A 12,648-nucleotide genomic window follows, 5' to 3' on the forward strand; every position below is an offset into this window, starting at 1 on the left:
TTGTAACAGTTTTATAGCACTTATCTGTGAGGTTTTTATGCTCTTTATAAAACTATTTCAGGATTATTTTATAACTGCTATAGGAAATAGCTTTAATAAGATCGTTTTATTGGAATAGTTTCAAACACATTTTTGTTTTCATTGTCACATATGATAATTTTCCAACTATTTCATAGTATATTATATTTACTACTATTTCAGAACAATAAAATAACTGTTATAAAATCAAATTGCTTCTGCTGATATATATTTGCTGTCACCAAGAATAAAATACAGCATTTAAGAAGTACCAGTTAATATTGATTTTAGAGGTCGTGTAATGAAGTATAATTTGTCAGTTTTATTTGACTAGTGTCCCAATAACTATATACCTAATAACGTGTAATATTGCTCATTGAAGAAAAATAAAAGAAGGAGAAATTACTCCTTGCGCCTTTAAGAAAACATTTTGAACACTTTTTTATTTCATTGTTGTCGTTTTAGGTACATTATATTTCATAAAGCTCACTTGGAATTACTAAAAAACTGTTATAAAATTTTATTTCAATTATTTTAGATTCTTTACAAATAGTGTTAGAAAAATTTTATAGTAACTGCCAAAATGTTTATAAAACTGAATATTGATAAAGACTATAATGTTTTATAAAACGGTGCCAATTTTCTATTTATAGCTGTTTTATAAACACATTGAAAACATTTCTGGGAGGAATACAGTTTTATAATTTGTTTCTCCAAAACCTTTTCACAACCATCATAAAATATAAAATTGCTAGTAGGGATATGGTTTCAGCAGGATGGAGCAACATAACATTATCAGGGTAATTTCCGGCAATATACCTCGATACAACATTTCCCAATCGGTAGATAGGTAATCGAGGAACGATTGAATCATCAGCTCGATCACCTGATCTTTCATCATTAGATTTCTTTTTATGGTGATATGTATATAGCAATGTGTACAAAACTAAACCTTCAGATTTGCATGACTTAAAAGAACGAATAACGCTTGCGATTAGGTCGGTCACGCCTGTTAAATAATGTCAGAAGACACTTTGATTTGTGATTAGGATGTGGCCAATATATTCGCGACGAACACTTTGAACAATTTCTGAGGGTTGTCGTTCGTAGGAGTGCAACAGCTGGTTAACGGTAAAATAGATTTTAAACAGAACAGATCTACTTCGTTAACAACCATAGTTCTTTTTCGTATTCTACATTTATTACGTTCTGCATTACATTTTAGTTTTTGAGAGTATTTTATGGAATTTCGTTAACCATATGATTTAATTTATTTTTCTTAATTGTTGCAATAAATTCGGAAGCGATAACATTTTTGAATAGACAATAAAGTGACATTACCAACGATATATCACAAACCTATACTTCCCTGTTGGCATTATCACTTTGAAGAATGTCGAATTATAATTTACATTTGACGTGTTTCGGGATTCTTTTTAAATATGTACTGTAACCGAAATAATTAATTTACTCCATTTGGCTTTCACATACTGTAAAATATCTGATATTGTAATCCAGTTCTCGACCCAGTGATTGTGAATTCCAATATGCTTTCATCCTCATATTTTGTTCGTGACTGGACTATGAATTTCCATGATGCTCTTTGAGTGGCTCGGAAAGATAATAACATAGTCTATCCAGAACACGAAGAGGATAATCATTTCCATGTAGTTGAAGACACTGTTACCTTCTGCATAAAAATTCACACACTATCTGTTAGATGCAATTGAAATGGGATATTATTTACTGTTTAGGCTAGTCAACTGATATTTATTTCATTTTTCAGGAATGTGCGTTGATACATTTATGTTTGGTTCCTGTTGCGCCCACAATGCAACGGATAATACAGTGATGCCACATCTCCTCAATAGGCCACATGTGCTATACACACATCCTAGTCAAAATAGTCATCATAGCAATAATAATCCAAGCAAACCACCAAGTCATTATAGTACTAGTAAACCAAAACCAGCAAGGTGAGTATATTTGGAGAAATATTATCTGATGATATCTTTATTTTAAAGAAGATACTCATCAATTGAGTGGTTTCTTTCTTTGTATGTAACCCAAAATTCTTTTTTTCGAAAAAACTACCTCACGCACTTGATCACATTCCGGTTGTGAAACTATGTTATGTTTTTGAAAACCTCCAATAATCACACTCTTGCCACAGCTATCTCTCACCACCAGCCAAGTTGGTTCTTTCCACTAGCCAATTCATCTGAAGATACAAAGTCTCACCACCAGCCAAGTTGGTTCTTTCCAATACCCAATTCATTTGAAGGTACCAACTCTCGCCACCAGCCAAGGTGGTTATTTCCACTAGCTAATTCATCTAAAGATACCAAGTCTCACCACCAGCCAAGTTGGTTCTTTCCAATACCCAATTCATTTAAAGATACCAAGTCTTACCACCAGCCAAGTTGGTTCTTTCCAATACCCAATTCATTTGAAGATACCAAGTCTCATCATCAGCCAAGTTGGTTCTTTTCAACAGCCAATTCATCTAAAGATACCAAGTCTCACCACCAGCCAAGTTGATTCTTTTCACTAGGCAATTCATCTAAAGATACCAAGTCTCACCACCAGCCAAGTTGGTTCTTTCCAATACCCAATTCATTTGAAGATACCAAGTCTCACCAGCCAAGTTGGTTCTTTCCACTAGGCAATTCATCTAAAGATACCAAGTCTCACCACCAGCCGAGTTGGTTCTTTTCAATACCCAATTCATTTGAAGATACCAAGTCTCACCACCAGCCAAGTTGGTTCTTTCCACTAGCCAATTCATCTAAAGATGCCAACTTGGTTCTTTCGAATATGTAGTGTGTAGTGTAGGGTAACAGCACTTGATACCCATTTGATAAAAGTGGTGGAAGGTTGCTGCAAAATTCGTTACCTTATACAAAGACGATATCTTTTTTGTTTCTAGAAAAGTTTTTAATCTGGTACACGGTATGTTTTCGATAACTCATGTTGCATATTGGTTCACTGTTCAGTTCTATTGAATTTTATCACTTCATGGGGGAATAAATGTAGTTGTTTCATATCTATACGTACTCTCCTACAACAGAAGTCCCAACTTCCTATTGTTTGTCGAGGAAGAGGCAGTTTGTCAAGTTACTAGAAGGAATCGAAATCACAAAATGATGTCAATTCGTCAGGAAGCAGTTCAGATCACATAGAGGAAGCTATCCGAAACCGGAGATGTGCAGGTTTATTTTGCAAAGAAGCTATGAAAATGTCTAAAGCTCTATTCGGCTACATCACAATAATAACATAGATAAGATTTGTATGTTGTCATATCTACCCATCAATCTCATCATCCTCGCTGGAAAACAAAACGAAGGAACTAATAAACCAATAGCAATAATCATGGAATCACTAAGATGGTGTTTGCTGAATCGCTATTTCCAACTCAGGGACAAAGTGGGACTGCCAAAGAACGAAGTCTAACAGAAAAGTGAACAGTTCTTTTTGTCGTTTAAAAATATGAATTTCATAATTTATTTCTGTTAGTGACTTTTGTATTGGTTAATCGATTCAAACGGCACTCTATAGCAGCAACGTTATATTAGAACTCATTTTGTTTCTCTTTTCCAGAGCTTACACCATGTAAATTAACAGCATACCTACTAACGTCTCAGTTATATTAACAGATTAATGCATGTAAGACTACAATCTACAATTTCTATAGGTACCTACTCATGAAATTAGTTTCCCATTCGTTGTGTTATTTCGAACTTCCACACAGCTTCGTTTCAATCACTGCAATAAATCATTCCTGCTATAAATATACGCTATCAAGTGGGCAATCAATCTTGCCAACTTCCTTGTCGATTTTTAATATCACCGCATTCTTGACGGCTACTATAAATTAGTTGTAATTATAATTACAGCAAGATGAAGCGGTAACAACTACATCTGGCGGATCTTTACTCCCGTTGAACTAACCAAAGTTGTATTATAACGAACGTGACATTCGAGTGTTTGTTGTTTCCTTTTCACTTTCAAGTATCAACTTTCGATCTCTTTCAGTCGACCCCAGGCGACAAATTACTCAACCAGACCTCCAGTGGGATCGTCTTTGCAAACCGTGGCGCCATCTCTTAGCGACAAAGTGGGGGTTTCGTCCAGGCTACCGACGCAGCCTCCAAGGTGAGTAGATTTCTTCTTTAAGATGAAGATTTTTGTATTGATTCCGGCTCCACAAAGACCGAGTATTAGGAAACCGATCACAAGATGACTGAAAGTGTATATATTTTTCAATTTCATTGGTTTCTTTATATAAAAACCTTTTTTTCATTAGATTTTTTCAAAAAATTGAGTGGAATACGAAGTGGGGCGACATCTACAGTTGATAATTCGTTTGCCAAACTGAGGAACACATTGATGATTGCCATAAGAAATTGTATTCACACACATACTGAGTCCATTGTTTCATTTATCGTTTGTATCATTCGTTTACTCTAATGTGAAGTCATTGAATCGAAATGATGACCAGTAAATCTAAAAGGTTGCTCAATCAGATAGTGTGACAAGTGGTATCCTTTAAAAAACTGTAAACAATTCTCGTGGCACGCCTTGTCAATTTGTTCATGTTTCAACATTAGTTGTCAGTATTTTAATTTAAGTTTAAAGTTCGTTAACTTCAAGTCTGACAAATGGTTAAATTAACAGTAACATAACAGTTTTACAAATGATTGTTTACGGAGATAAAACCCAAACATAACAGGAAGTAGCTCGCCTATTTCACGAGAAATTTCCTAATTCACCAACCCATATATCAAGGAACAATAAGCAAAATAGAGAAGCAGTTTCACGAGCTTGATCATGTGGGGCAGATAAAAAAACAGCTGCCAATGCAATGAACGATGAACTGAAATTAGATGTGATGCTCAAAAACTAAAGTGTGAGGCAAAATGTGATGAAATGTAGAATACGATAAAGAACTATGGATATTAACGAAGTAGATGTTGAAAATGTTCACCGCGAACATCTTGGCAACATCCTAATCTCAAATCAAACTGTCTTCTAACATTATTTAATATTTCAGGCGTGACCGACCTAATCACACGCGTTATTCGTTCTTTCAAGTCATTCAAATCTGAAGGTTTAGTTTTGTACACATTGATGTATACATATCTCCATAAAAAGAAATCTAATGATGAAAGGTCAGGTGATCGCGCTGGTCATCCAATCGATCCTCGTTTCCCTATCCACTGATTGGGAAATATTGTATCGAGATATTGCCGGACATTAACTTGGTAATTGGTGGTCTCATCCTGCTGTGAGCATATCGTATTCACTGAAACTTGAGGGTTTCCTGGATCAGGATATAAATTCTCTAAACTTGAAATTACATCATTTTGAAGAAGTGTTAAATAAGTATTTCCATTTAAGTTGCTCTCTATGGAAAGGAGAGCAATGATATGGTTTCCTACAATCTCTGCCCAAACATTAACCTTTTGAGGGTATTGCATGTGTTCTTCTCTCATTCAGCGAGGATTTTCTGTTGACCAGTAGCGGGAATTTTTCCGATTAGCATGACCGTCAAGAGACAAAGTACACTAATAAAAAAACATAACGTCTTCTAATTGGGTCATATTGTTATCCAACATGTTCATCATTTGCTGTTTGCTTTTCGTGGTTTCGAGATTTTGTTGAAATATGTACCTTAACCGAAATAATTATTCCATTTGGCTTTTATACACTGTATAAGGAATGATAAATGAACAGTTTTTCTCGGTTGATTACTGCAATTATCAAAATATATCATGACTGGTATATGAATCATACTTTCAAGGGGATGTAAGTAAAAGTCAGATAGTATTTGGTTATTGTTGAATGGGAATTTTCTTTTGTTTAGAGCGTTCCAGGTTTACAAATCACAAACATTGAGAAATTAATGAAGAAGAGAGCTACAACTTACAAAGGAATTAATGAAAAAAAATATGACTGTGGAGAAATAAATATAAACAATGCAAAGAAAGAATGAATTGTCATTAGTTATGACCTGCCAGAGTGGAAACTGATTATAACTGAAAATGAACTTTTCAATGAAATTTGTAAAAAAAATGTGTTATGAGTATCAAATCTGAACATTTAGAACATACGGAAAAGAAAATGAAGAAATTCAGAACCACACTATTCACTACTTTGCAATTTTATTCCTAATCGAATAATATCGGCGTATAATTTATGATTTCTTTGGAAATCATAATTCTGAGCCTGAACCTTCAATTCTTTTGTGTTTCAAATTGGGTAGGACAATGTATTTTTAGTCAATCAATATCAAATCATGATTCTTATCAATGTGACAAATTCCTCTTTCTGTCTCCAGGCACAGCATTCGACCGATGAGCACGGATAACTTTCCAGTATCGAACAGCATCATGATCTTCACCAAGCCTGGCTGGCAGATGACAACTGAGCCAGCTTTCATCACTTCCAACCACAATTCTATAAACCACGGCGACGAGCTCAATCTACAGTGGCAATTTACTACGGAATCTGGTTCTGTAACGAGAGGAAAAAAGCCTACGAAGCCTAAAAACAAGCCTACGAAGAAGCCATTGCAGGGTATTCCTGATAAATATACCATGAAATATGGAGTTAAAACTACTTGGCCAACTTCAACCAAGAGGTGAGTTGAGAGAGGTTGTCAATTGAAAATTATTTTGTAGGTTATAAGCTACAAGTATCAGGTACGGTTTTGACACATGAGCAATCATTAATAAAAATTTATTTGTCCAAATTGAACTGACCTAACCTGGTGTTTATCAAATAACTATTTTTCCAAATGTGGAATTTATTTCTTCTTTCTCTCAGGAGAGAATGATAACACAAAATTAATTTGGTATTCGAACGTTTAGGCAATATTCAATACTCAAAACGAGGGATTTGGGAGACAAAAACACGTCATATCATTATATTTAGTGGGTCTACTTCAAAACTGGCTGTAGATCAAATTAACTAAAAGAACAATTTGTTCAGGACAATTTCGACTTATCGATACTGTAGGTTAATGGACTGAGATCTATCAGAAAACAACTACTTCCCTGGCTGATAACACGAAATAGTACAGGATTCCGCCGCAAAATCACAACGTTCATAGCGTAGTCAATCAAACTATAATTTTTACATACATTTATGAATAGGGGAATACATTTATTGTAGGTTGCCAGTCAAAAAGTGGACGCCAATATTTTCATTTGAAAAAGTCAAGATGCTAAAATACTTCATGGAGCAAGAGCCGAATGGATCCCTTTTCGAAACCTATCATCACTTGGAAGGATCGATTGCAGCTTCCTTACTAGTCAGTAGACAGTTGTCCCGAAAATCTTGCGGAGAAAATTGGATTGGATAATTTAGGAAGCACTTGCTACATAAAAAGCATACAACAAGTGTTGTTCATGATGAAAAATCTGAAGAACGATGAACGAGAACGGAAATGTTTCCTATTTATTTACCAAGCTCAAACACCTGTTCGTGCCGCTGCAGTTTCGTAAGAATGTATCATCTTTTCCACCAACCGATTTCCTAGAGTCTTTGAAGTCCACTAGATACTTTTTAAGACCCAAGAGGATTGTTCCGAATTATTGGGGTTCTTGTTGAATACTCTTCGTGAGCAGGAAAATAGCAGAATCAATACTCCTGACCGCTATGGATTGAATGATTCCATACAGCCTATCTCTTGTGTTTCTAGATCTTTTCCTGGAGAAATATTCACTAGTTTACTTTGTAGTAAATGTCCGAAAGGTAGCAGAAACGTATGTGACTTTCTAGAACTTCAACTAGGGTTTCCTAATATGACTGATAACCAGTCCGTTCCAAACTTTTTGTTGAATCATCTGAAAATAGAACTTGTAACAGGTGATGGTCAACCGTATTGTCGAATATGCGCCAAACTAACTGACTATTATGAGACAACAAGTACAGATAATGCACCAGTCAATCTGATAATAACACTGATGATCTTCAAACATGACTCAACCTCTGACGGAAGCACCAAACTCTTACGAAGGTTCGAAATAGATGAACACTTCGATCTAGCGTACCACTATTATAATATTCATGCAGTTATTGTTCACTGTGGCTCTGGCGTTGAATCCGGTCATTATTACGCATTGGTCAAAGACGAAACGGACTGGTTTAAGTTTGACGATAGTCAAACTTGACGATAGTCAAACTTAAACCAGTCACTAAATGTCACTAAATATTCTGGCAGAATCTTGAATTTATTGGAACCTCTGGATCCTCTACATCATATTCTATGAAAGAGAGGACATTGGCAGATCAAGATCTTCAGATGATGTGGTGCTGCAGGTTTTGCTGGGTTTTCTTGCAGCGGGAAAAGCAAATGCGCCACTAGAATCCTTCAAATCTCCTCGGAGCGCCAATTAATTTTTGTTGTCGTTTCATAATTTCATAATATGTATTGCTTTCTTTTTATATGAATACAATAAAACTCTTACAGTTATTCTTCAAACTCCAATCTAAAATGTTATTTATATCCATTTGCTGATATGTACAGTCTTGGACTGTTTGGATTGATTTAAAGTTTCAAATCATCAGCAAAAAGAAGACAATTCATATATTTCAGAGTTGACTGTGAATCATTAATGAAAATTACGAACAGAAGTGGACCTGGATTCGATCCTTGTGGTACACCTGACCTAGCTGGAAATTTATCTGAAATTTTTTCTTCATGTTTGACAATGAAAAACCGATTTAAAAAATGATTTTTCGTTAGTTCCATTTTTTTTAAATTCCATATTTACTCAATTATTATGAAATTTGTTTTCAGATTTCTTATACTTTATTTGGTTGCCCAGATATAGCCCTTGTAGGTACTTACACACATACAGATGGAGCTGAAGGTTTTACGTCAGTCGTGTGGCACACACGCTTTTTTTAATTAAAATATTTGCGGCCATTTTTTCACTGGCAACCTGTCATTAATGTATTTTCCTATTCATAAATGTATGTACAAATCTGAGTTTGGTTAACTACGCTATGGACGTAGTGATTGTGCAGTGGGATCCTAGACTAAAAGGGTGTTGGACTATTTGCGACAGGTGTCAGTGCAGAATTCTTCACTGAAGTTTTATTTCTACATATGCTGTAGACAATACAACTGGCAGAATCGATTTTCAATTATTGGAACACACTTGCAAACCGGTTTCGGGCTATTTGGCCTCTTGTCAGTGCGAGGTAGTGGCCATCAATAACCTAAAGTTGATGATATTCCATAATTGAAAATCCAATTCCTTCCAGAGTATCATTCCTCCCACCAAGCTTGAACACTGGCCCTAAATCAAATTAACTGAAAGAACAATATGTTCAGACCAGTCTCGATTCACCTAAACTGTAGCTTAATGAACTGACACCTATCAGGAAACAACTATTCCCCTGGCTAATACTACGGACAGAGTTGGATTACATCCAACGTCTACACTGAGGTCTGAATCCGCTTACTCCCCAGGTGGTGGCACGCTTTACGTGATATGAGACTTGACATCAGGGTCTCAGCCTGCCTATTCCCGAGGCCTCGTCACTCCGCAAAGGTTCAATCTGCCTTATCGCAAGTGTCACAGACAATACTTGGGAGTAGGCAGATTGAAACCTCGGCGTCGAGTCACAAAACCCTCAAAGCGTGTCACTACCTAAGAAGTAGGCAGATTGAGACGTCACTGTAGTCATACTTACTTGAAAATGGCTTCAAAGTCGTAGGCAAAACGTCGAACAACTAAAAACACCGGATATAAAAATTTTCATTGAGGCATCTTCAATTTTAGAAAATGTCATCGATACACCCATCTGGAAACTATTTCTAGTGTCATATTGATTCCAATTAAGATACATTTATGAGTGAAAAAACTTTTCGGCATACCACTTTAATTATGACTCATGAGTATTGCTCCAAAAGCTTTATTTTATTTATAGAAAATTTTCTCGACAAATGGATAAAAGATATCACAAATTTCAGTACCACTGACATGAATGAAGGATATAATGTTTTTCCATATGGAAATTGTTTTGAATATCCCTTCATTGCTAATCTGAATCTGGAATCCAGAAAATGTATTTATGTCAAAGAAACATCCACACACAAATGGTGTTATATCATTTTTCATCCTATTCAGCCTTAAAGTAGTAAAGAATTTCAAAGTGGTGCCTGACGATGTAAACATTTTTCAGCCTTTGTGCAGAAGCTCTCTTGTCGTGATTATAACATCAACATTGTTCATATTTCATAAATGCGAGCGACATATTTGGAAAGAGCAAAACCATTAATCACGCGGAAAAATCGATGCAGCTGTGTGATTTAATAATTTTGTGCGAAGGGTGAATAATTTTCAACCAGTCAAGGCCAGGAGCCGATAGAAATAATTATAAATGGGTGTAACTGAAAGGTTGAACTAAAATCTCTGACACAAAATAAATCCCAACGAAATACTATTACAAACACCTAGCCTGCTAAATCTTTCTCAACTTATATCCAACAGGGTGATCTTCACTTTTACTTCAAATCATACACCAATGTATGATTGGAAAATTCTCAGGTTAGATCTAGATGCTTTTAGGATATTATTTCATGAAGAAAATGCGGTTCAGAATGGCACTTTTCCCTTATATCACACATTCTGCTATCTCCAGAATCTGGAGTTCTTTGAAAGTCATTTCAAACAAGCTTGAATATTACTGGAGTTTTGTCCCAACACCAAATCGTTATTTTTAACACTTCGACACGTGTTTCGATCACCAAGTGATCATCTTCAAGATGATGAAGATGATCACTTGGTGATCGAAACACGTGACGAGGTATTAAAAATAACGATTTGGTGTTGGGTGATCATTTTCAAGATGATGAAGATGATTACTTGGTGATCGAAACACGTGTCGAGGTGTTACAAATAAAGATGATCAGTTGGTGATGAAAACACGTGTCGAGGTGTTGAAAGTAACGATTTGGTGTTGGGAAAAAAACTCCAGTAATATTCATTACTACACCAAAGATTCCAAACAGTGCATCATAAGTCAAACGAGCTTCATTAACTTGTTGCGTACGACCAACATACTTCTGGTTACAGAATTGCTTTTTTTCAATATTTTCCCTCATCAGAAAATCAGTTATGGTCATTATATCGATGGACGTGAAAACGTTTACATGTAGCAAGGTCATATGATGGTTTCGGTAAGACATCTTCAGGTAGACTGAAATAGTTTCAAACAATTGAGATGATCATAGAATTGATTGATGAATTATTTATATATCATCGTCATCGACGTCATCGACATTCGTTATGGGTCATCACATGCATTTTTCCATGCCTAAAGTATATGGAAAAACATTGAACTTCATAAATATGTCTTTTATTGGATCAATTTTTCAAGCTGATGGAAATATGTATTCTCAATCAATGAACATCCATATTCATGCTGATGAGTGGAAAATATTAGAAAAAGGATGTTTCATTTCTATTACAGTGTAAACAGAAAACGAATATTTTGAAATTGTTTAAGAAATGAGTGAATTCAAATAACTTTATTTCTACATTATTCGAGGAATGCAAAAAAGACTGTTTATTTGGAATCGTTATAAAATAAAATAAAAATTATGTATTCATGACCGCTACCTGACTTTTTGTTTTGGGATATACTAGTACATGTACATTTTTTCTTGATTGTAATTTTGATGGTGAACTGTCACATGTTTCTTTCATTTTTTCTTCGAGCTGATGAAATTCGTAATTTTACAATAAATATATTTGTATTTCTGCTGAAGCCTTGAAATCTGTATAAAATAATGTTCCTGTTATTAGAAACAAATACTTCAAGATGAAATTCATTAGTGATCCAGTATGAACATCTGTTCAAAATATTTTCATTCATTATGAATCGGTTTATATATTATGCATTTATAACCAGAAAGAAAGTAATCAATTTCAAAAAAAAAGTAATTCATACAAAGATGTGTAGGTCATGCAAACAACTAATTTTCAGTCACAAACTGGAAGGAAATCCCCTTTCGAAACAGCAACTTCCATATAAACACTGAATTAGACGAAAGAAATTTTTTTTTCTCTGTTTAGTTTGTATTCCAAATATTCGTTATGGAATTGACTCAGATATCATTTACCGGATGCCTACACAATATAGTGAATGGAAGAGGTGAAATTCCAGTCACACTTTATTGTGTATAAATCCTGTGAATGATATCTGATTCAATTCCATAACGAATTCCATCACGAATAACAAATAACAGGCAGCTAATAATCTGAATAAACTACAACCAAGTCACTAATTAACGAACTGCTTTCAACATCTTTTGATTTTCTTCTCTTTTCATTTCTGGGAAATGGTAACGAGATCATGAGTGGGTATGGAAGGTAAAAACAATTGTATTTTCAAGCGGTCACCTAGAACTCGACCCGTGCGGATATCTGTGGTAGTTATAGAATTTTTCAATTATAGCTGAGCCGCTTTAAATAGGTAGGTGGATAAAAATATAAATTAGTTTTTCATTGATATGAATGGAAGGTCACACTGAAATATTTTGTTGCCACACTCACTGGTGAATTTGCAGCTAACCATGTTGAATAGGGTTATCTCACTAAAAAATATTTC

General features: G+C 35.0%; 1 protein-coding gene across 2 annotated transcripts in view; it reads left to right on the plus strand.

The window, feature by feature from the left end:
- Nucleotides 1–12,648, plus strand: part of Sb (serine proteinase stubble) — a 192,368-nt gene that overhangs the window by 140,953 nt on the left and 38,767 nt on the right. For both annotated transcript variants that reach the window (XM_074169485.1, XM_074169484.1), the window contains 3 exons: nt 1,805–1,994; nt 4,054–4,173; nt 6,359–6,661. In XM_074169485.1, coding sequence (XP_074025586.1) covers nt 1,805–1,994; nt 4,054–4,173; nt 6,359–6,661 — 613 coding nt within the window. The remainder of the gene's footprint in view (nt 1–1,804; nt 1,995–4,053; nt 4,174–6,358; nt 6,662–12,648) is intronic.

This window comes from Leptinotarsa decemlineata, unplaced genomic scaffold, assembly GCF_025532065.1.
Source record: "Leptinotarsa decemlineata unplaced genomic scaffold, Ldec_3_MD MMD2_P_RNA_scaffold_5, whole genome shotgun sequence".
NCBI classification, from domain to species: Eukaryota; Metazoa; Arthropoda; class Insecta; order Coleoptera; family Chrysomelidae; genus Leptinotarsa; species Leptinotarsa decemlineata.